Source organism: Acartia tonsa, chromosome 14, assembly GCF_053477335.1.
Source record: "Acartia tonsa isolate MP-2025a chromosome 14, ASM5347733v1, whole genome shotgun sequence".
Taxonomy (NCBI): Eukaryota; Metazoa; Arthropoda; class Copepoda; order Calanoida; family Acartiidae; genus Acartia; species Acartia tonsa.
Genome location: NC_137273.1, coordinates 12617363 through 12639331, shown reverse-complemented (window position 1 = coordinate 12639331; position 21969 = coordinate 12617363). Strand labels below are relative to the sequence as shown.

Sequence of the window (21969 nt, the reverse complement as noted above, 5' to 3'; positions counted from 1 at the left end):
AAGAAAATGTGATGTAAAGACTTTGTAATAAACAGCCCAACGTACCTCTCTCCCTGAACTGACTTAGTCCTAGATTTTGTTCATCTTATTACTTATTTTTGACAATACATTACCGCTAATAAATATAGGCGATGAAAACGTTGTCAACGGAGGCACAGATATAATGGCGATTGTGGCGGCTGCTGGCCTCAAAGTTGGCAGCAGCCAAACGGCAGCCAACACGGTGCTGCCGTCGACAGCCTGCTATGAGCAGCTGACCGAAGCGGAGACAACATTTTTGGACAATTTGGTGATTAATCATAATACCTGTTATAAATCGGTCAACTTTGGCGAGGAGCTGATAAAGGTACATGTGTTGGATTTTTAAAAAAGATTTTTTTTAATTTGCCAATTTGTCATTGCACAAATTAAAAACCTCTAAATGAATTAGTGTATAGTGGCCGAGTGGGGTTGGGGGGGATTGGGATACCTCACTATCCAAACTGCCCAATAGTACTTGATTTAGATTAGCTAGGCTGAAAAGGGGGTGGATATTTACGCATAAACCCCGTACTACAATTAGTTTTGTATATAAACATCATTGACTACCTATATTTTAGAAAGATGGGTAAAGGCTCAATTGCAATAGATATCAAAATATTACATTGTAACCCCCAAATTTTAAGATTCTTAGGAAAAATCTTCCGTAATCCAACGCAAAAAATCTTAGGAAATGATAATGTGTTCGCTGTTTGGCATTGCAATTTCAACCCGGGCCGCGTTAACCGGCTATCGGCTCAGCGTCGACCGCATAACCCGCATTGCCAAGAACCTGGACGCGTTCAACAGGCTGAATCAGTGCGATCAGGAGCTGCTGTTGAAAGAGAATGCGGATTTGTTAGTGAGTCTCAGAGGAGCTATTTTCTTTGAGTCAAGAAAGAAAGGCATAGATCAGGTCAGCATGAATAATAAGTTTATCCGTCACTTTCTTTTGTCCGTTGTTCTGTTTGTAATGCTACAGGAGACATGGAAATGATAAGATAATGATTAAAGCGTTATTTACCTACCTAGCCTCTATAAAGACAGTGAGTTGAAAGGGGTAGTTTCACGAAATGCATTTGAACTTAATTTAGTGAACCGCATATTTTTTGCTAGTTAATGGGTTAAACTATATTTATATGGCATATATTTGAAAGAATTTTAATTTTCTACCACGTAGTTTTAAAAATACCAAGACTTGAAAATCGTCTTTTTGTGATATATGCAATTTAAAAAGACGATTTTCAAGTCTTTATATTTTAAAAACTACGTGGTAGAAAATTGAAATTCTTTCAATTATAATTATATGCCATATAGATGCAGTTTAATCAATTAATCAGGAAAAAATATGCGGTTCACTAAATTAAGTTCAAATGCATTTCGTGAAACTACCCCTTTCCTTTAAAAAGTGATCAGACCATCTCTATAACTTGGTCCTTTAATCCGTCTATGAATAATAATAATAAAATGTTATATTAAAACTTTGGGGACTAGTGTAATAAACATTAAACTATCCAATTACCCCTGTATAGAACGAAATAATCATTTAATTTTCCCTAGGTACTTGTATCAATGGGAGTGGAGGACATGGAGAAGATCAAGTCCATGTTCTCCCAGCTGTTAAAGGACAACGATAACATGAAGCACATCAAGTACTCAAACTTCAACAGCCTCCAGGAGGTGGATCAGGACCCGAAGGAGTCCAGATATGATTTCCTATTGTCTAAGGTAGGCTGGATAACTTTTATTTTTACATCCAGTTTGTAACTTCATCTGTCATATATGATTTATTTCCAGGAATCTGAAGGGATAAGACAAAGGCCGATAAATTGATGTACATCCACTATATGATACACAAAATTACCCCTTCTATAGATTAAAATTAGTGGTTAAAACGTTTGAACACTTGCCTTTATGATCCAACCAATAAAAATTCACAATGGTCCCCAAAGTTGTTGAGCCAACTAATAAGAATACGTTATTATAAAACTTTGGGGACCAGTGTCATATACATCCCAATGTCTCTTCTCTCCCTGATTATGTCGCAGCTATATACAGGGCGACCACTGCATACTATATATACTATTTATACTATATAGGATGAATGTGGATACTATATCATACTATATGACAAAAATTTACTATATATACTATATAATATTACCTTTTTTTGACCAAAATTTACTATATATACTATATGATATTACATTTATATAACAAAAAACGAATATTGTCAGTTTTGTGACAACGCCTCTTTAAGGTGCGTTTTGTCTTATATTTTCACTGTAGGTTTTCTCCTATTTCTAGCCCCTGCGGGGCAATCATTAACCTTTATCTTACCTAACCTAACCTTCAATAACCTATAAAAAGTTAACTGAGATAGGACAAAAATACATAAAGCTCTACAGGTAAAAGATTAAAATTTCTTATTTGAATAGTTAGAGTTCAGAATATGCATCTATTTAGATGATATTAAAATATCTGAAGGACAAATTAAAATCGGCCATCAAGTTTAGGTCCTGTAGGTCTCCAAGTCTTCTCTGGACAGAGTCCACATGGAGGCCTGCAGCACCTGAACCTGGAGAGCAATTGTATTTTTTCTTCAGATATGTAAAATTGTAAATAACATCTAAAAAGATGTTTATAAGAAATTTTGATTTTTACCTTACCAGAGTCCACCTGGAGGCCTGCAGTACCTTAACCTGGAGCTCAATTGTCATTTTTTCTTTAAATACATAAATAACATCTAAAGCTAAGCCTATGTTGTTTAATAAACTTACCTTTAACTTCTTAAATAAAAAATTTTGATTTTATACCTGTCCAGAGTCTACCTGGAGGGCAAGAACGTCCAAGGTGGGGGAATAAAGAGGTGATTACCCCCCACCCCCCAAACGAATTTGGGGGTGCTGGCACCCCCAAAATTTTTTCCATTTTATTCCCCCACATATAAAAATGACCCAGAATGAATTATCCCTAAAAAGTTCTGGCGCGCTTCGCGCGCTTTTTTACTTCCACTTTCAAAATTTTTTACCACTGCCCAAAATCAAAAGACTAAATAGTTCCCTTTAATTAAACAATGCACTGGGTGTGTTCTATCAATGTCTTTTCAAAGAAGTAATATTTTCTTAATTATTAAGAAAAAAATGTTTAAATCAAAATTGATTGTCTACCTTCCATAAAATATCAAACATTTCAATAATTATCAAAATATCAAATACCCTCTTCAAAACTAGTTAAAAAACCTTACCAGGACATATTTGAAGCTACACTTTAAAGGAGAATCATATTGGTTCATCAGTTAGCAACGCTTGTGGGTTGATTATTTTGTTTTCATGTATAGGAATGAAATTGTTTTTAGTACTTTATTATTAGTTAGGTACTTATTTACATTATTAAATTACCCCGCCCCCCCCCAAAAAAAAATTAAGCTTGGACGCCTCTGTTGGAGGCCAATTTTTTTCCTTCAAATATATAAATAACATCCAAATATATGCTCATTTTTTTAACAAATAAACCATTAACTGCTCAAATAAGAAGTTTGATTTTTACCTGTACAGAGTCCACCTGAGGGTCTGCAGCACATGAACCTGTAGGCTAAATGTCATTTTTTCTTCAAATATGTAAAATAATACCCAAAAAGATGCATAATTTGTTTTAAAAGTTGACCTCTAACTCTTGAAACAAGAAATTTGAATTTTACCTGTCCAGAGTGGACCTGGAGGCCTGCAGGACCAGAACTTGAATGTCGATTTTAATTTTTCTTCATTAATGTTAATAACATTCAAAAAGATGCATATTCTGCTTTATAAGTTGACCTCTTACTCTTCAAATAAAAAATTTATTTATAACCTGTCCAGAGTGGACCGGGAGGCCTTCAAGACCAGAACTTTGAGGCCTATTTAAATTTTTTCTTCAGATATGTTAATAACATCCAAAAAGATGCATATTCTGTTTAATAAGTTGATCTCTAACTCTTCAAACAGAAATTTGAATTTTTTTACTTGTCTAGAAACCACCTTTCAGCTAGCCTGCAGCACCTGAACCTGGAGACCTATCCAAAAATGATTTAATATACGTGAAATACTACCCAAAAGTAAACTTTTATCCCATATAACCTATAGTCTCACATTGATACCTAGCCTAATAATCACAGAGTAAGCGAAAGTGGCAAAACTCTCCCCCCCCCCCTTATATGTTAAATTGCTTTGATAACAACTTTGCTTTGAGTTATTATTGATGATGTATATACTATGTATTACTAAATAATTCAAAGTACGATACTATATCATACTATATGAGTAAAAAAAAATATACTATATATACTATATGAATAAAAAAAATATACTATAAAAATACTATATTTTTTTGGTTTTGGAGTGGTCGCCCTGTATATATATACATATAACTTATTATTTATAGTTAATTATTGGTTTAAGAAATATTTTTTTAGTATTTGATGACCCTGTTAATGTAAATAATATTTGAGGTTGGACGAATGTTAACAGACGAGTATGTTGTGGTTTTAGTTACCATGATTGTCCTGTTCTCTGGAGACTTCTGTACACTTCAGGTATAATTACATGTAAAGGGATGAGATACAACCTTAGTATTTTTGGGTTTTAGTCACCATGATACTCCGGTTCTCTGGAGACTTCTGTACACTTCAGGTATAATTACATGTAAAGGGGTGAGATACAACCTTAGTATTTTTGGGTTTTAGTCACCATGATGCTCCTGTTCTCTGAAGACTTCTGTACACTTCAGGTATAATTACATGTAAAGGGATGAGATACAACCTTAGTAATTTGGGGTTTTAGTTACCAGGATTCTCCTGTTCTCTGGAGACTTCTGTACACTTCAGGTATAATTTTATGTAAAGGAATAAGATACAGAATTAGCATGTTGTGAATTAGGTCACCATTATTGTTCTGTTCTCTGGAGACTTCTGTACACTTCAAGTATAATTACATGTATAGGGAAGTGATAAAACAATAGTATTTTTGGGTTTTAGTCACCATGATACTCCTGTTCTCTGAAGACTTCTGTACACTTCAGGTATAATTACATGTAAAGGGATGAGATATAATAGATACTTTAAAGATGGATAGATTAACGGATAGTAAGACACTTAACGAATAGATAATATCTATTAAACATTACATTTTCAAATACTCTAATATTTATTCTAATTTTCTGTAGAACCGTGTAATTGTTGAGGAGACACAAATAGAGTTTATCCTACTACTTAGAAAATATTTCAACTTACACTTCAGCCGGGTTGAAGCTATGGTTAGGTAAGTGGTGTATTTTTTGTTCTGAAACTAAATTTTTTGTTTCAAACATAAACAAAGTAGGTAGCTTTATAAAGTGGATATAAATTGAAGATTATAGATCCCATTATCATTTAATAATATCAGCATCCAGACAGCTTAATATCCATTTTGGGATCATGGAAAGAAAACGAAGAAGTGGGTTTCATCGTATTTTCATAGTATCTTTTCTCTTATTTCTAGCCCCTTCTAGGCCAATTTCCTAACCCTGCAGGGCAATCATTAACATTTACCTAACTAAAAATAACCTATCAAAAGCTAAGTTGCAAACATGACAAAACCTGCTGCTACTTTATCTTTTCATGATCCCCATTTTGTAACTGTTTCCCCCTTGTAGGTTTGCAAACACGTTGGAAATTGTGTCACTAATTCGTGAGATGGCCGACATAAAGAAATCACGAAGAGTTAGTGAGAGTGTCAAGCTAACTGCAGTTGCCAACTTGGAGGTATAGTAGAGATCATCGTAATCATCAAAGTTCAATTGGAATTCAAAATGGCCGCTGGCGCCAAAATTAAACCACGTGTTGTAGAGTGTGTACACATCTGCCGCCGCGCTTATTAATCTAAAAAGTCGTCTTCTTTTTCTTCAATGTCGTTTTTGTGTTGTTGCTAATACATGGCAGCACGCCCGGTCAGTACAAAGTGCACGAGAATTTCGGATACCTTCACCAAACTACTTCTTCAATTGCAAAATATTACTGTTATTGTTGATATATTATATATATTATATATATATTTATCAAAACAAAATAAGTTTTTCATGATTTCTGTGCATTTTTACACACAAAAAAATGTGATGTGCAAGGGTTTGGCGTTTAAACAAATAAAGTCTTAGACATTGAGAAAAAAATTAAATTTCTTTTAAATAAGTTTCTGGATTGATTTATACATACTAGGGTGGGCCGATTTTGGACATTTTTATTCTGAGGCCAAAGCGGGGATCTGCAAATGATTTGTATGAGTATAATACCCCTCTGGATGATTTAAAATTTATCCTAAGTCTTAAAACCGCTGACGACCAGGCATTCAATTGTATAGCTATTTGTAAATGGGAGTCAAAAATTTATTGAATCAGAAGTGAACTATGGCTTCATGGTGCTCCCAGGAAAGGCATTGAGGAGTAGAATCAATAACTTTTGACGGTATTAAAAAATCTCGTTCTTAGCCTGAGAAAATCTAAAAAACCTCTACAAATTGGACAATTCAGCTCCTCAAGGCCTTTCCAGGGAGCACCATGAAGCCATTGTTCTAAATCAAAAAAAATTTTGAATGTCGTCTTTGCATATTAATAAGTAATGAAATATATTTTTTAGTGGTCGCGACTCACGTTCTAAAACTCAATTTTTAAAATTCTTTTTCGGTCAGAAATGTTTTTAAGGTTTATTTTATCTGTTGCATATCCCCTCTTTGTCTAATTCCGATATGAACCCGCCCTAATACATACCTAAGTAATTTTTGTAATTTTTAGGAAAACTATTTATTTTGGAAATACATAAAAAGCCCTCAAAAAATACCCAAAAAGGAGCAATATTGTTAATTTTTACATAGTTCCCTAAATAGTAAACAACATTTTAAATGCACTAAATTTACAAAACTGACGAATTGGAGCATAATCCAATAATTCAAAAATGTAAAAATTAACAAATATTGTTTTATTTTATATTAAAAAGAACAAACATAGAATTGCATATTATTAAATAAGTATAAATAAACCCTACAATAATAATTTGTATATTTAAAGAGTGTATTTTGGATTGATAAGGATTCATTTCATAAGTTTAGATATTTTAATTTTGTGGCAAACAAACAATTTTTTCCATATTTACAAGATTCATGTATTTTGAAAAGTCAGATGCTAAATTTTGAAACTTTTATGTGATTATATTTTTTACATTATTATATTTTTTTTTTGTTTAGCTGTTCTCTACTTGTTTTCACCTTTATGGCAACTTTTTTGGCTCAAAATTTTTGGTGGTTACTAACTTTGTCTAGATGTCAAAATTATATTTTTTGAAAACAAATCAAAAAGTTAATGCTTCGCCTGTGGTGGGTGCCGAAATTTCCCTTTTTACTAATAGGAATTTAAGTTTTTTATTTTAGTATTTCATGCAGAATCATAAATTTTATACATCTTTTAATTCCCATATATCCCCCCCCCCCTAAAAAAAAACAAACAACAAAAAACAAGCTCAATTAAATGTCTAGAGCAGCCAGTACCGGTTATGATTACAAACAAAGTATTTTGGTGTTTTATTTAGGTTAAATCGTTTTTTATAATTTTACCCTAAATGAGAGAGAATAGGATCATGTTTATTGTAAGGTATTGTTCCAGATAAAAAGGGTGTTAAGTAGTTTTACTAAATAAATACCTTTAATGGAACTCTTTGTTACAAAAATATTGAGAAGTCAAAAGAAATTCTATGTAAATTTATATCAAAGTTAACAAATATTTAGTTTTAAAAGGATAACTCCTTTATTATTATTTGTGATAACATATAGTTCAGTTTTACTTCATACATATATGTATAAATATAACTCTAGTAATATGCTAATCAAAACTTATGATTATAATTTATCTTTCATTATTTGTAATAAACACACCTGGCTTGAATTAAAGTTAGGTCTTAAAAAAATATTAGATTATTCGGGATGTGGGTATATGGCAATGGCTAATAATTTAATATATATCCCTCAATTATGATGAAAAAATTAAACATAAACAATACTAAAGAGTTAAACTAGTTTTAATATCGAGTGATAGCTTGACAAATTTTTTGTAGCTTTACACATTACATTCTTTGGGTCAGAGTTTCGGATCGATCCGGATCCTTGGACTCAAAAATATGCGGGAAAAATGGAAGAATCTACCTAAATTTATATAAAATCTCAGACATTCTCTTGATGAGAGCCAATCTTTAAGGTTTAGGTTCAGACTTGAAAATTAAAAGTATTTTTGACTTCGAATTAAAGAATTTTATTTTTATTGTCAAGGATTCGCACTGACCAAATTTTAAGGATCCGGATCCTTATACAATCAATGCGGATCCGAAACTCTGCTTTGGGTTAAGTGCATGTGCACTGTGTATGTTCACTGTAAAATAGGATTAAAGGCTGCTAGCTGCAAAACTGACATATCATGCCCGCAATCCGTTTTAAGTGGCATTAGATGTTGAAATAATTTTGAATAGCCAAGATCTAATGATGATTGCACAGAAAAGTTTCAGTGTAAAAAACGCGTAAAATAAGTTTTTTTTTACGCATTTATGTGCACTGCGAGATAAGTGTGCTTTATTGATTAATGACTATTACAGATTATTTGTAGGCCTTCTTTTGTTGATTAAAATTTTGTGCGAGCATAATCTATACGTTCCACTGATTAGCCATTAGTAGTTCATATCTTTTGGAGATATTGGTTTCCATGAACATTTTACCGTGAGCTGCACTTGACCCCATTCTTTTTTCTATAAAAAATAGCCTAATTTTTGTTCAAGGTGGGTGTGCTCAGCCAGTGAAGTGGTAAAAATAGTTGTTTCATATGTTGTGTTTTAAGTCTTTTCCCCTTTTTTTTTTTTTTTTTTAAAGGTGTTTGTTTGATGTTTATCTTCTGAACGATTTATTCCTAAATATATATGTATAGTGTAATATTATACATACAAATTATAAATATATTAAATACATTTAACAACAAAAAATACAAAGTTTTCAATTAGCTGAAATATGCAATTTTTATTAAAGAATACAATTTCAAATATAGGATTTAAAAAAAAAAATCTAATTAATATTTACATACGGTTGAAAAAGGTTAAATTATTTTTGTAACTAATATAAAACTACATCTATATACAAATTTCTTAAAGTAAAACTATTTTTATGGAAACTTTAAATTATATATGTATAGTAGATAATAATACGTGAATATTATTTAACTAATAGATCAAAGGAGGGGGAGGGCGTCAATGCAACTCTTTAAAACTAATTCAAAGAAATGTGGTACAAAAAAATAAATCGCCGAAAATTGCCATTTCTCGCCGTTTTTTTTATTGTTATTAGATGATGGTAACGGTTACGTAGCCGTTTCTTTACAGTCTTACACTTTACTGCTTTGTAACAGCTGCGAGTCAACTTTACAGAGCCGTAACTCTTTTACAACTGAATTTGGTATCACAAAGTGGCACTTTAGCCCCTGCCCCCTTCCTTTCTTTTGTTGCAATTTTAGTATGTAAAACATTTATTTTATATGTCATTAGATTAAATTTGTTGTTATTATTTTAGTAAAAAATATGGGAGCCACTTAAAAACTGAAGAGATATCATATATTCATTGTAGATCAATTATTATCATTATTATTATTATAATTTATGGATGTTAATCATTAATAAAGTAGTGTCATGACACTTACTTTTGATATTAAATGTTTCATACAGTGTAGTAGAGTATAAGATTGATCTGTGACTAGAAAAATTGGCAAAAATTTAAGAGGAACCATATTCTTTAAGTAGGCGGAAGGGGTGTTGAAATTTACACTAACTGCCTCAAAATAAGTTAAATTTTTTTTTTTTTTTTTGGGGGGGGGGGCTGTTTTATGTTAGTTGCACTTACACCCTATCCAATGAAGCCGAAAAAAAATGTTAAGCCAGGAATTAAAATTTAAATCTTAATAAAAAATTATCTTTTTGTCATTTTGAAAGGCACAGGTCGTTAAAAATCATATTTACAAAGCTTTTTATATTTTAGCTATTGAGAAATTTTTTGTAACGTTTGACCTCATATTGTTATTTTTTTAAAATTACTAAAGTCATTATTTTACCCTTTTTTGCTTTCAGTTTTTTTTTTTTAATTGTTAGGGCAAGCTATTGATTTTTTTTACTTTTTTAAGGGGGATGCAGAAGTGCCTCTAATTAATAAAACAAATAAAAAGGAACTCGGCTTAAAGAATTACACTGCTGGGATTTTGCTTGTTTTAATGTAGTACAATGTAGAAAAGGGAAAAAACTGCGGCGTTATCGTCGTTATGACTTTTTCTGGCGGTTTTATTGCTGTTTCTTTTTAAGTTCAGTTTTGAACTAGGATTCAAGCACATACTAACTCTTGTTAGCTGAGTTTCTGAATGTTTCATTCAATAAGTACACTTCCAACCCCCTCTACCCTCCCCCATTTTTTTAATGATCAAAATGACCAACAAATTATCTTCATTCAGTGTTTTTACTTTAATCTCATGTCTTTCAAAGTGAGTTATAATATCATCCGTTTGTTAACATTGTTCAGTCTACTCATATTAGTTTCTCTAAAAAAAATATTTTTAGGTTCAAATCATTTTTACTGTCATTTTAGTATATTTTTTTGGATACAGATTTGTATTCAATTTTCCTTTTTAAATTGTAAGAGTTTAAATTGATTTTTTATTGTACAAATGGATATCCAGAGTCAGATAATAATATAGATAAAAATCAAAGAAGGCTTAAATCATGTGAATAGATTTATTGTTGATAAATTGCGGTAAAATCATGGAGGGATGGGACATTAGGCTGTTTATCCCCCAAAGTTTTATACTGTTGACGGATTGAGTTCCCTTTAAAACCCTGGGATAATCTATATGCTATAAGCACAACTAGAATGATTCATGCAACTGCGTAAATATTTCACTTTTGCAAACTTACACACACACAGGAGGCCCGCACGGTGTTTTTGCAATCTTGAACAACCTGAAAATTTTCTTTGAAAATTCATAATATTTTATGAGAAAATTTGGAATATGCTATTAAAGTTATTTATCGCATTGTATTATAGACAGCTCTATTAGACCCGAGGGGCCGAAGGGTTTATGATTTAATTTTAATATTCGTGGAAAAATATCTGTAATACGATGCAATTCATAATTTTTCAGTATTGCTGAGAACCGGTTTTAATCCAGCGGATATTAATCGGGTTTAAAGCCGAAGTTATTTATCGCATCGTATTATAGACAGCTCTTTTAGCCCCGAGGGGCCGATAACACACACACAGGAGGCCCGCACGGTGTTTTTGCAATCTTGAACAACCTGAAAATTTTCTTTGAAAATTCATAATATTTTATGAGAAAATTTGGAATATGCTATTAAAGTTATTTATCGCATTGTATTATAGACAGCTCTATTAGACCCGAGGGGCCGAAGGGTTTATGATTTAATTTTAATATTTGTGGAAAAATATCTGTATTACGATGCAATATACAATTTTACAGTATTGCTGAGAACCGGTTCTAATCCAGAGTATATTAATCGGGTTAAAAGCCATACTGAAAAAAGTATTTCATCCCAAAAAAATACTGCAGCGAATTTTCGACACACTACTGAAACGTCTAGAATGGGTTGTTAGAACAAAAGGGAAGGAGCATTAAATGTTACATAAGTTTGTAAATAAAGCTGTAAAGCTATCATTTCTTTTTAGTAGCGAAGCTACTCTATAATTTGAAATGTCCGTCTGTCCGTATGTCCGTCTGTCTGTATGTCTTAGTTTGGGGGAAACGTGATTTTCTCGGCTCCTATAAAAGATAAAAGGCTGAAATTTTTTGACAACATTCACATTATTAGGGAGCACAATTAACTATAAAACATCAATGGCAGTCGGACCGCTTTTTAGCAGGTTTCAGGCTATTTATTGTATTTTTCACATTTTTCTCCATATCTTTGGTGTTTATGGTTCAATTTCCAAATTTTTTTCAGTTTTAGATATCAAAATAAAATTTCCTGTCATTTCAAGAAAACAACTATGACAGTCAGACTGCCTTTAAGCAGGTTTTAGGCTATTTTTGTATTTTTCACATTTTTATCCATACAATTGGTGTTTATGGACCGATTTCCAAAATTTTTTCAGCTATAGATATCAAAATAAAATTTCCTGTCTTTTCAAGAAAACATCAATGGCGGTCAGACTGCCTTTTTGCAGGTTTTTGGCTATTTTTAAATTTTTCACATTTTTCCTCATATCTTTGGTGTTTATGGTCCGATTTCAATTTTTCTTAGTTAAAAATATCAAAATTAAATTTCTAGTTGTTTTGAGCATCCAGTATGTAATTTACTTTGACCGCCAGTCTGTTAGTCATAGTACTAATATATAAGTATTAAAAAAAAAATTTTAAATGTTGAAAAGGTTTCGTGATTTTTCCCTAATATACATGTTTTTTACAACTAATCTTTAAATTCTTATACATAATTTTTGTGCTTCGCTACTTATGGATGTTGTCATCCTTGTTTCTTTTACAATTCAAAACTTGCACTTAAAATAGTTTAAACCTTCTTTTACCGGAGAGTGAGGGAAATTGGGCTGTTTATTACCTCTGAACCTGACCAGGACCAAATTTATTATTGCTATTTTTGAAGGCACAATAATTTTTGTTCCATATCTTAGTTCCTAAAATTGTGTCTTATCCTTGGATTTCAAAATTTAGCAACGTCATCTCTCTATACACTGTAAAAATTATTTACCTACTGCAGTGGGGTCAACATCCATGGATGCAAAGGGATAAGCCATTGGCCGATAAATTTATGTACTTCCCCAATGATGATACACAATATTACACCTTCTTTAGAATAAAACTAGTGGTTGAAACGTTTGTACACTTATTGAATAACCAATCAAATTCACGAAAGCTCCCAAAATTGTTAAGTCAACGTATAAGAAAACGTTATTATAAAACTTTGGGGACTAGTGTATTAAACAGCCCAATGTCCCCTCTTCCTATGGTGAACATTAGTCTTCCATAGAGAGAAAGAAAGGGATTCAACTGCCCTTCTCAATGTCTTGTCAATATTATATTGAATACATAAAATGCCCAGAAATATAAAATTTAAATCTGAATTATTGCATATTTTTGCAACTTTTTGATAATTGATTTATCGATTTTCTTTGGTTTTTTAAAATAGAGTAATAATAGTTTTAAATAATATAGTGCTTTTTTACAGTGTTGATTTATTTTTAGCATTCTGAGTGATCTAGTTTTACTAGTTATTCTAATGCACAAAAGTTACTGGCATTTCTAAGGCCTTGCAATCTCATAGATCTATGTTTGCGTATTTTTATCTCAACTAAAATTCATGTAATATTTGGGGGGGGGGTGTTGCATAAGAGATTAAAACATGGTGAAGGCAGAAACTCAAACCCTTAAAGGGGGGAGGGGGGGGGGTGACAATTTCTTTTTAAACCTCTTTCCGTTGGCAAATAATAGAGGGAAGAAAGGGATGTAGATTATTTTATTTGTTAAAAAAAGTTTGAACACTATTGACAAACAATGCATACTTTATTACATAAAGCAACTTTGGATTTTATTGCAATACTTAAGCAAATACTTCAATTATTTTTGGAAATCCCCAACAAATGGCATAAAACATGCCTCTATCAATACGTGGCCTATCAAAAAATAGTATTTTAAATACTTGACCATTCAAAAGATTTTTTTGTGTTATACTAATATTTATCAAAAAATCAATAGGTATATTTTAATCTTATGTTTTTTTTTAAGTAAACATATTTTTACATTTTTTTTTACAAGAATTGAGCTCTCACGTTTTTCTCTGTTTGTACTTTTCAGTGTTTTTTATTCAATAAAGAAATGTATTTTGCACTGCTCGGCTCCGGGATATAAGGCTAGGACAATGGATGTTAAATTAACCTGCCTCCAATTATTGATAGGGAACATATGGATGAAATAGTTATTTCTTGCATCTTATTATAAACAGCTTTCCGCGGATATAAATATGTACGATCATTAGATTAAAACCAGTTTTCTAGCCCCAAGATGCCGAAGGGGCAAAAAAAAATGGTTTTAATCTTATGATTGTACATTTTTATATTCGTAGAAAATTGGATATAATACGAGGCTAGACATATTTTTTTCGTATGGATGAGAACGGTTACCAAACCACGGGACAATAATCGGTTTCAAATTAATACGAGAAAAAAATCCTCCAATTTTTAAAGTGATGAAAGGCAGAATATTACAGCTCTCTATATTCCTGCCCCGTAGCTGTAACAGGTGTCAATATTATGTAACGAAAAAAAAGCATTGGATTTATTGCTTAACATTTAACTAGTTTTGAATTATTTACATTTCAAATGAAAATTAGTTTTCTGATAACGTTACCTCAAGTTAAAATTGGAAGGGACATTAGCTGTTCGTTGCACTAGTCCCCAAAATTTTATAGCAACGTTTTCTTATATGTTGGCTTAACATCTTTGGGGACTACTATTGAATTTTGATTGACTTGTTCATGAAGTTTATTGTTCTAACGTTTTAACCACTAATTGTAATCTACAAAAGGGATAATTTGAATCTTCATTGAGGATGTACAATGTACATCAATTAATCGGCCATTGTCTTATTAATTTATACCCGTGTGCTGTAGCGAAAATTTGATGCAATTTTTTTGCGGAATTCAATGCACATCGAAAATACATTATTTTTCACAAAAAAACTTGTGCAATAAATTAGTTACTGTCTGAAAGAAAAAAAGATATAAAGAGATAAAAAGAAAATGAAGAGGGGATGTAAACATATTTTGGGAGAAAAAGTGTTTTTCGAAAATAAAATAAAAGGGGGGGGGGGCGAAAGTGACACTTTTTGAAACCAAAACTAAAAGTCAAAGGAACTCAACTAAAAAAAGAGTTACAGGTCTGACATTTTGCATGGCAGTTGCTATATAGGGGTACAATATGGAACTGTGAAGAAACGGCGTCGCAACCGCCGAAAACCGCCGAGAAAAGGCAAAAAAAATTCGGCGGGAAACGGCGGTTTTCGGCGGTTGCGCCGCCGTTTCTTCACAGTTCCATATTGTACCCCTATAAAGCAACTGCCATGCAGAATCTCAGACCTGTAACTCTTTTTTTAGTTGAGTTCCTTTGTTGACTTTTAGTTTTGGTTTCAAAAAGTGTCACTTTCGCCTCCCCCCCCCCCTTTAATTATTCTGAGAAAGAGAAAAAAATTCTTTTTGTACATTTTATTCTATTGAAAATTTAGGGAAAACATATATTTGTATTTCTTAACTATTGTTCAAGATATTTAAGATCTATCAAATTTAGACAAAGCTATACTGCACAGATTCACATCCTGTTACTTTATTATTTTAAATACACGTGTAAAAACATGATAAATTAACACGTTCTAGTTTTAATTTATGAGGAGTGTCGCTCCTCATAAATTATTTTATTTTTTACTGTTTATATCTAAATTATTCCTTTTTATATTTTGTAAAACCAATATTTTGGACACTGGGACACACAACAACGTTGGGAACTTTTATTTAATTTGATTGGTTGGTTCATTAAGTTGATTTTCCAAACGTTTCAACCACTGCACTAATTGGAATCAACAGAAGGAGTCATTTTGTGTATCGTCATTGGGGATGTCCATCACTTAATCGGCTCATTATCTTATCCCTTTAGATCCCTGTGTTGAACATGTAATCATCCTTGTTACCCTAATAAATCAAAAAAAGATGAAACTGCAATTTTTTTACAACTTTTATGTAACAGAAAATTTTTATACAGGTCTTTTTTTGTGCAGGGATTTTATGGGACAATAAATTATTCTTTTACTTATCCCATAAACATTGTTATAGAAATTCTGCGCTATGTGTCAAAAAGGGGTGTAAATTATCCACCCCTCAGTCCCTGAATTTTAACTTTTACTTTACAATGCGCTTTTTGGGTTATGTAAGAGGGTAATAAAAATATATTTTACTTCTAGCTGTAGCGCCTTTTTGTAGAGTCGGGGTATAGTGTATACCTAGCCCCCCCCCCCCCCCTTCCTTCTTGTTAATTTTTTATGATTTTTAATTGACTTAACTATCTGAAATTAAGATGAAGCTTGTCAGTTTATTCGTTTATGAGCTTCAAATTACACTAAAATATCTAATTTGTATAAATAAAAAATTTATTTTATTTAAACTCTTACAATTTAAAATTTTAGACCCCTCTTTTTATATTGATAAAATTAAAGTTAAAATAATTCTACTGCAACAACTTAAAATTTTAAATTTCGTTCAGTATCTATCTTTTATTGGTTATTATATTTTTATTACTGTTATTTCGTCAATAGAAAATTGTCCAATTTGCTTTTGAGTTTGCATATTGTATTACTGACAGGGTATTTTTTATGGGTTAGGACAATGGAAGATAAATTAATCTTGCCCTTCAATTAGTATGTGTAAAAAGCACTTAATTGATTGTTTGGAGGAAGATTTATTTATCGTCTATTATACTTTCCCTCCCGAATTGTACCCAACATTATTCACTATGATCTACTAGATGAGAAAAGTTGGAGGCCCCAAACTAAGAAAAAATATGGGTTGTAGAAGGATGATAAGTTGAAAGAATCCAGAATCGCTTGGAATCCGATTAATATCTGGTGGATTAGAACCGGTTCTCAGCCATACTGAAAATTATGTCTAGCATCGTATTTTATACAGTTTTTTTCTACGAATATAAAAATGTACAATCATAAGATTGGAATCAGTTTTTTAGCCCATGCTTTGGCAGGGGCTAAAAAATCTGTTTTTATTCTTATAATTGTACATTTCATATCCGCGGAAATCTGTTTATAATACGATACGAGAAATAAATATTCCTTCTTACTAGAAATAACATAAAAAAATGCAAAAGGAATTGGGGTTTTTGATTGTTAAGGAACAACTTTCAACTTTAGTCATCTAGAAGCCCATAGTGTATTGTTAAATAATTTTTAGTCAATATTTTATATCTAGCTTTTATAATAAATAAATAGGAACAAAAAATAACTAATATCTACATGATTTACAAAATTAAACTGAAATTTTTTTTTACATAAAATTGGCCCTTCAAAAATCATACCTATTTATAGCTTAAATTTTCAATTAGATAAACAAAAATTTGTTTTTAAGCAAAAATAGTTTTAAAAATGGAAAATTAATATAAATCTATCGAATATTAAAACTATATTTATATACCTATATAAAATAATGTATGTTAACAGAGAAAAAATTATTAATATTAATCAATGTAAAAGTGTCGTTTATCATGAACTAAAAAACATTATAGAAAAAAAAACTGTATCTCTAAATATTATGTAAATAAAACTATCTCGCAGTTGAAAACAGGTGTTAGTAAAAACCGGTTTTTGGTTGTGAAATAGAGATCATTTATTATGTCGCAGCAAACTCAAAAAGCAGCATCTGTGTTTATAGCTCTAGTGTTCCTTATGATTGCAGACAAACACTTTTATTTTAAAAAATGGTTGCTGAGGGCGACAAGCCGGATGCCGGATTTATGGGCTGGAAGGATTGGAAGATCCCGGATGGACCCATCAAGAAAGTGGAGAGAACTCCCCACCCCACCAAGGTAAGATTTTGTATCATGGATCTAAAGGGATAAGACAATGGCCGTGAAATTGATATATTAGACAGATAGACTTTTAATTAGACTAATAGTAAGCTACAGAATTAAGAATAGTTTTTTCTCGCATCGTATTATAAACGGCTTTCCGCGGATATAGAATGTACAATTATGAGATTAAAACTAGTTTTTTTTAGCCCTGAGGTGCCGAAGGCACCAGCTAAGAAACTGGTTTTAATCTTATGATTGTACATTTTTATATTCGTAGAAAGCTGGATATAATACGATGCTAGACATAGTTTTTTCGTATGGATGAGAACCGGTTTCTATCCACCGGATTCGAATGAATACGAGAATATTAGATACAAGGTATTAGGACGCTAATTATACCGACAGACAGATGGATAGATAGATAAGATGTGATACGTGAATGAAAGATTATCTAATTAATTTAATTTCTAGGACGGATCTTATGAGGCCACAGATTATTTGGGCAAGAATATGCCGGCTGCTCTATCTACTCCCCTCGATTTTTTCAATCCAGGTTAGCATTATTAAATATTTTTAATAGCGAAGCTACTATATAATTCAATTTGTCCGTCCGTCCGTCCGTAACGCCATGGGGGAAATGGGATTTACTCAGCTCCTATAAAAGATAGAATGCTGAATCTTTTTGACAACATTCCCATCATTAAGGAGCACAATTGATTATAAAACATCAATGGCGGTCAGACTGCTTTTTAACAGGTTTTTGGCTATTTTTATATTTTTCACATTTTCTCCATATCTTTGGTGATTTTGGTCCGATTTTCAAATTTTTTTCAGTTATAGATATCAAAATTAAATTTCACGCCGATTAATGAAATAACCATGACGATCAGACTGCCTTTTTGCAGGTTTTTGGCTTTTTAAAATTTTTTCATGTATTTGTCCATATCTCTGGTGTATATGGTCTCAAATAAATCTATTCTTGATTTTAATAAATACACTTTAAATCTACTTGTACGTTTTCCCATCCACAATTTTTTGTGCTTCGCTACTTATGGATGTTGTCATCCTTGTTAATGTTTATGTCTACTATTATTTGGCTAGTAATATGTCTAGAATAACGATATTCTAATGTCATTATGACTACCTACCTACTTATTTTGATGTATTTACTGAATTTAACACAGTTACATAAGATCTCAGTAACAGTAATCCTGGCCTACCACTCTAGAAATCTATATAAGTAAAAGTTTTAGAAATGATTGTAATTAAAACAAAACAACAGAATTATACTGGATCAAAATATTTACAGTAGGAGGGTTAAGGACAGTTGAACTAATTTACATCCTCCAATAATATACCATTACCTAGGGATCTAAAGGGAAAAGACAATGAACGATACATTGATTTACATCCCCTATGATGATGCACAACATTACCCTTGCTATTGATTACATTTAGTGGTTGAAACGTTTGGACAATCAACGTAATGAACCAACTATTCAATATTCAAATAAATGGTCTCAAAGTTGTTATTTTAATACTTTGGGGCTAGTGTATAAACACCCCAATGTCCCTACCTTCCTGATTTTGACCTCCAAGGAGGGGGGAAAAGCAAAAGTAAATAAATAGAAATGTAGGGGTAGAATATAATTTCTGATCCATTGTCCCATCACTGTATCTAGCAACATAAACTGTACTCAGCTTCTCAAATTACAAGAATGAATTCTTTTATCCTAACGGTTTAATTCTTTTCAAACTGTTTTCATTAAACAAAATATTAAGAACTAGCGGCTACGCCCCTAGGGGCCTCTAGGGCACTTCAGGAGGAGGGAGTCGAATTTGATAACCCATTTTCTTATTTTAGATTTTAAACGAAAAAGTTTTTTTTTTAATTTTTTGGTGGGGGGTTTCTTCGGGCGATTTCTCTTGGGAGGGTGGTGGTACCCTCCTCAAAAATAGTTATAAACCTTCCCGGGACCTATGAAACGCTCAAGCTACCCTGTTAAGGAGAACCCGATCGGTTTAGCGGTTAGCGAGATCCTTCGGTACACACACGCAGACAGACAGACAAACACACATCCTGTTACTTTATTAGAAGGGTTGTATTTGATAGTTAGGTATAATTTAAAATTAGCACAAAACCACACCAAAATCATTCTATGTAAAGCTGAAACTCTTCAGTGTTGTCGTCTAAGATTTTTGCTCTTAAAATAGAGGTCATGTCTAATGGGGACTTCAATTGAATTTTGTTTGGTTGTTTCATTAAGTTGAGTGTCAAAACGTTTAAACCACTAATTGTAATTTACAGAAGAGGTAAATTTGTGTATCATCATTGGAGTTACAATTTATCAGCCAGTGTCTTTTCCATTTATATTAATACCGGTTATTGAACATAGTTAATAGTTATTAAGTAAGATGGATGACCCCTCCTTCTGTAGATTAAGATTATTGCTAGAAACATTTAGACATTACCTACTAATTTTGAACTTATTAATCAAAATTCAGTACAGCAAGGATGTCCAAGCATTTTTTTAAGAGGGCAAAATTTAGAATTTTTAATTGTTTATATATTTTTTTAAAAATTAGGGGGATAAAAAGTTTTAGGGGTTTAAACACCTTTTTACCCTCCACCTTGCTTGATAAAGATTATAAAACCTCAATTATCTGGAAATGATATTCTTTTTAAAACATGAATTAAAAATAAGATTAACTTATACAGAGATGGAAAAAAACAAGGTTTTTTTTTAAAAAGAACAAACCAATTTGTCTGCCCCCCCCCCCCCTCTTTTTCTAACCCCTGAAACGGGGGGTGCCCAAATCTGCCCAAAAGGACCCGAAAAAGGGCAGCCCAAAAGCGCCCGCCAGATTTGACAACCCTGACTGACAGTTATTTACTGTATTATTAGTAGCGAAGCTACTCTATAATTCACAATGTCCGTCCGTCTGTCCGTCCGTAATTAATGAATTGGGGGAAACGTGATTTTCTCGGCTCCTATAAAAGATAGAGAGCTGAAATTTTTTGACAACATTCCCATCAATAAGGAGCACAATTAACTATAACACATCAATGGCGGTCGGACTGCTTTTTAGCAGGTTTTAGGCTATTTTTTATATTTTCCAAATTTTCCCCATATCTTTGATGTTTATGGTCCGATTTTCAAAATTTTTTCAGTTAAAGATATCAAAATTAAATTTCCCGTCATTTGAAGAAAACAACAATGACGGTCATACTGCCTTTTTGCAGGTTTTTGGCTATTTTTATATTTTTCACATTTTTCCCCTTATCTTTGGTGTTTATGGTCCAATTTTCATAAAGGGGGAGGTCATTTTCTAGTAAATTCCGTAAAAGTGTGTAAAGGTGTGTGTGTTATAAGGCCTAAAAATAGTAGTAGAACGATAAGGTGCTCCCTATTGTTCTATTCAATAGGGAATACAAATATATAGAGCACCTTATCGTTCTACTACTATTTTTAGGCCTTATAACACACACACCTTTACGGAATTTACTAGAAAATGACCTCCCCCTTTTTCAGTTAAAGATATTAAAACTAAATTTCTGGCGTTTTAAGAAAAGAAACAATGGCGGCCAAACTGCCTTTTAGCAGGTTTTTGGCTATTCTTATATGTTGATATATTTCCCCATATCTTTGGCATTTTTGGTACAATTTTAAAACTTTTTTGCATTAACAGTTTCAAAATATTTTTCCCATTGTTATGTGCATCTAGTATGTAATTTACTTTAACCATCTTCATCATACAAAATAAAACAAGGTTTCATGTTTATTTTCTCCACTAAATCTATTATTGATTTTAATAAATACACTTTAAATCTACTTCTACGTATTCCCATCCACAATTTTTGTGCTTCGCTACTTATGGATGTTGTCATCCTTGTTTATGTTATGAAAAGATTTAACTGGAAAGATAGGCCTTTGTATAAATATTTTTTAAAAAACCATTTAAACCATCCCACCTTGTTTTTTTGGTTTTTTTTAAGCTTGGTTTTTTTTGTATAAACCACTTGATTTAAACCACGTGGTTTTTTTATGCCATCTCTGAGCTTATATAAAATTGCAATATTATTTTATTTATCATAATATATAACAGGTAACTATGAAATAACATTGGATATAAACTAGGCTTCCCTGTCAGGTACACTTAAATATAAAGATAGATATATGAATGGTAACATTCTCAGATGGTACACTTTTTTATAGTTCATTGACCATGCACTTAAATTAAGATCCCTGGTATCGACTTATTTTCTAAGTGCACGAGGTATGAATGC

At 31.9% G+C, this 21969-nt stretch overlaps 2 protein-coding genes across 5 annotated transcripts in view; both read left to right on the top strand.

The window, feature by feature from the left end:
* The window catches only part of LOC145306426 (uncharacterized), a 23742-nt gene extending 6171 nt beyond the window's left edge, over window positions 1-17571 (top strand). The window contains exons 9-15 of the mRNA XM_080148521.1: window positions 130-346; window positions 710-934; window positions 1579-1746; window positions 4505-4588; window positions 5218-5312; window positions 5686-5794; window positions 9621-17571. Of these exons, the coding sequence (XP_080004647.1) occupies window positions 130-346; window positions 710-934; window positions 1579-1746; window positions 4505-4588; window positions 5218-5312; window positions 5686-5794; window positions 9621-9623 (901 nt within the window). The 3' untranslated portion in view covers window positions 9624-17571. The remainder of the gene's footprint in view (window positions 1-129; window positions 347-709; window positions 935-1578; window positions 1747-4504; window positions 4589-5217; window positions 5313-5685; window positions 5795-9620) is intronic.
* The window catches only part of LOC145305566 (uncharacterized), a 23991-nt gene continuing 19583 nt past the window's right edge, over window positions 17562-21969 (top strand). For all 4 annotated transcript variants that reach the window (XM_080147240.1, XM_080147238.1, XM_080147239.1 and 1 more), the window contains exons 1-2: window positions 17562-17696; window positions 18153-18234. In XM_080147240.1, the coding sequence (XP_080003366.1) occupies window positions 17589-17696; window positions 18153-18234 (190 nt within the window). In that variant the 5' untranslated portion in view covers window positions 17562-17588. The remainder of the gene's footprint in view (window positions 17697-18152; window positions 18235-21969) is intronic.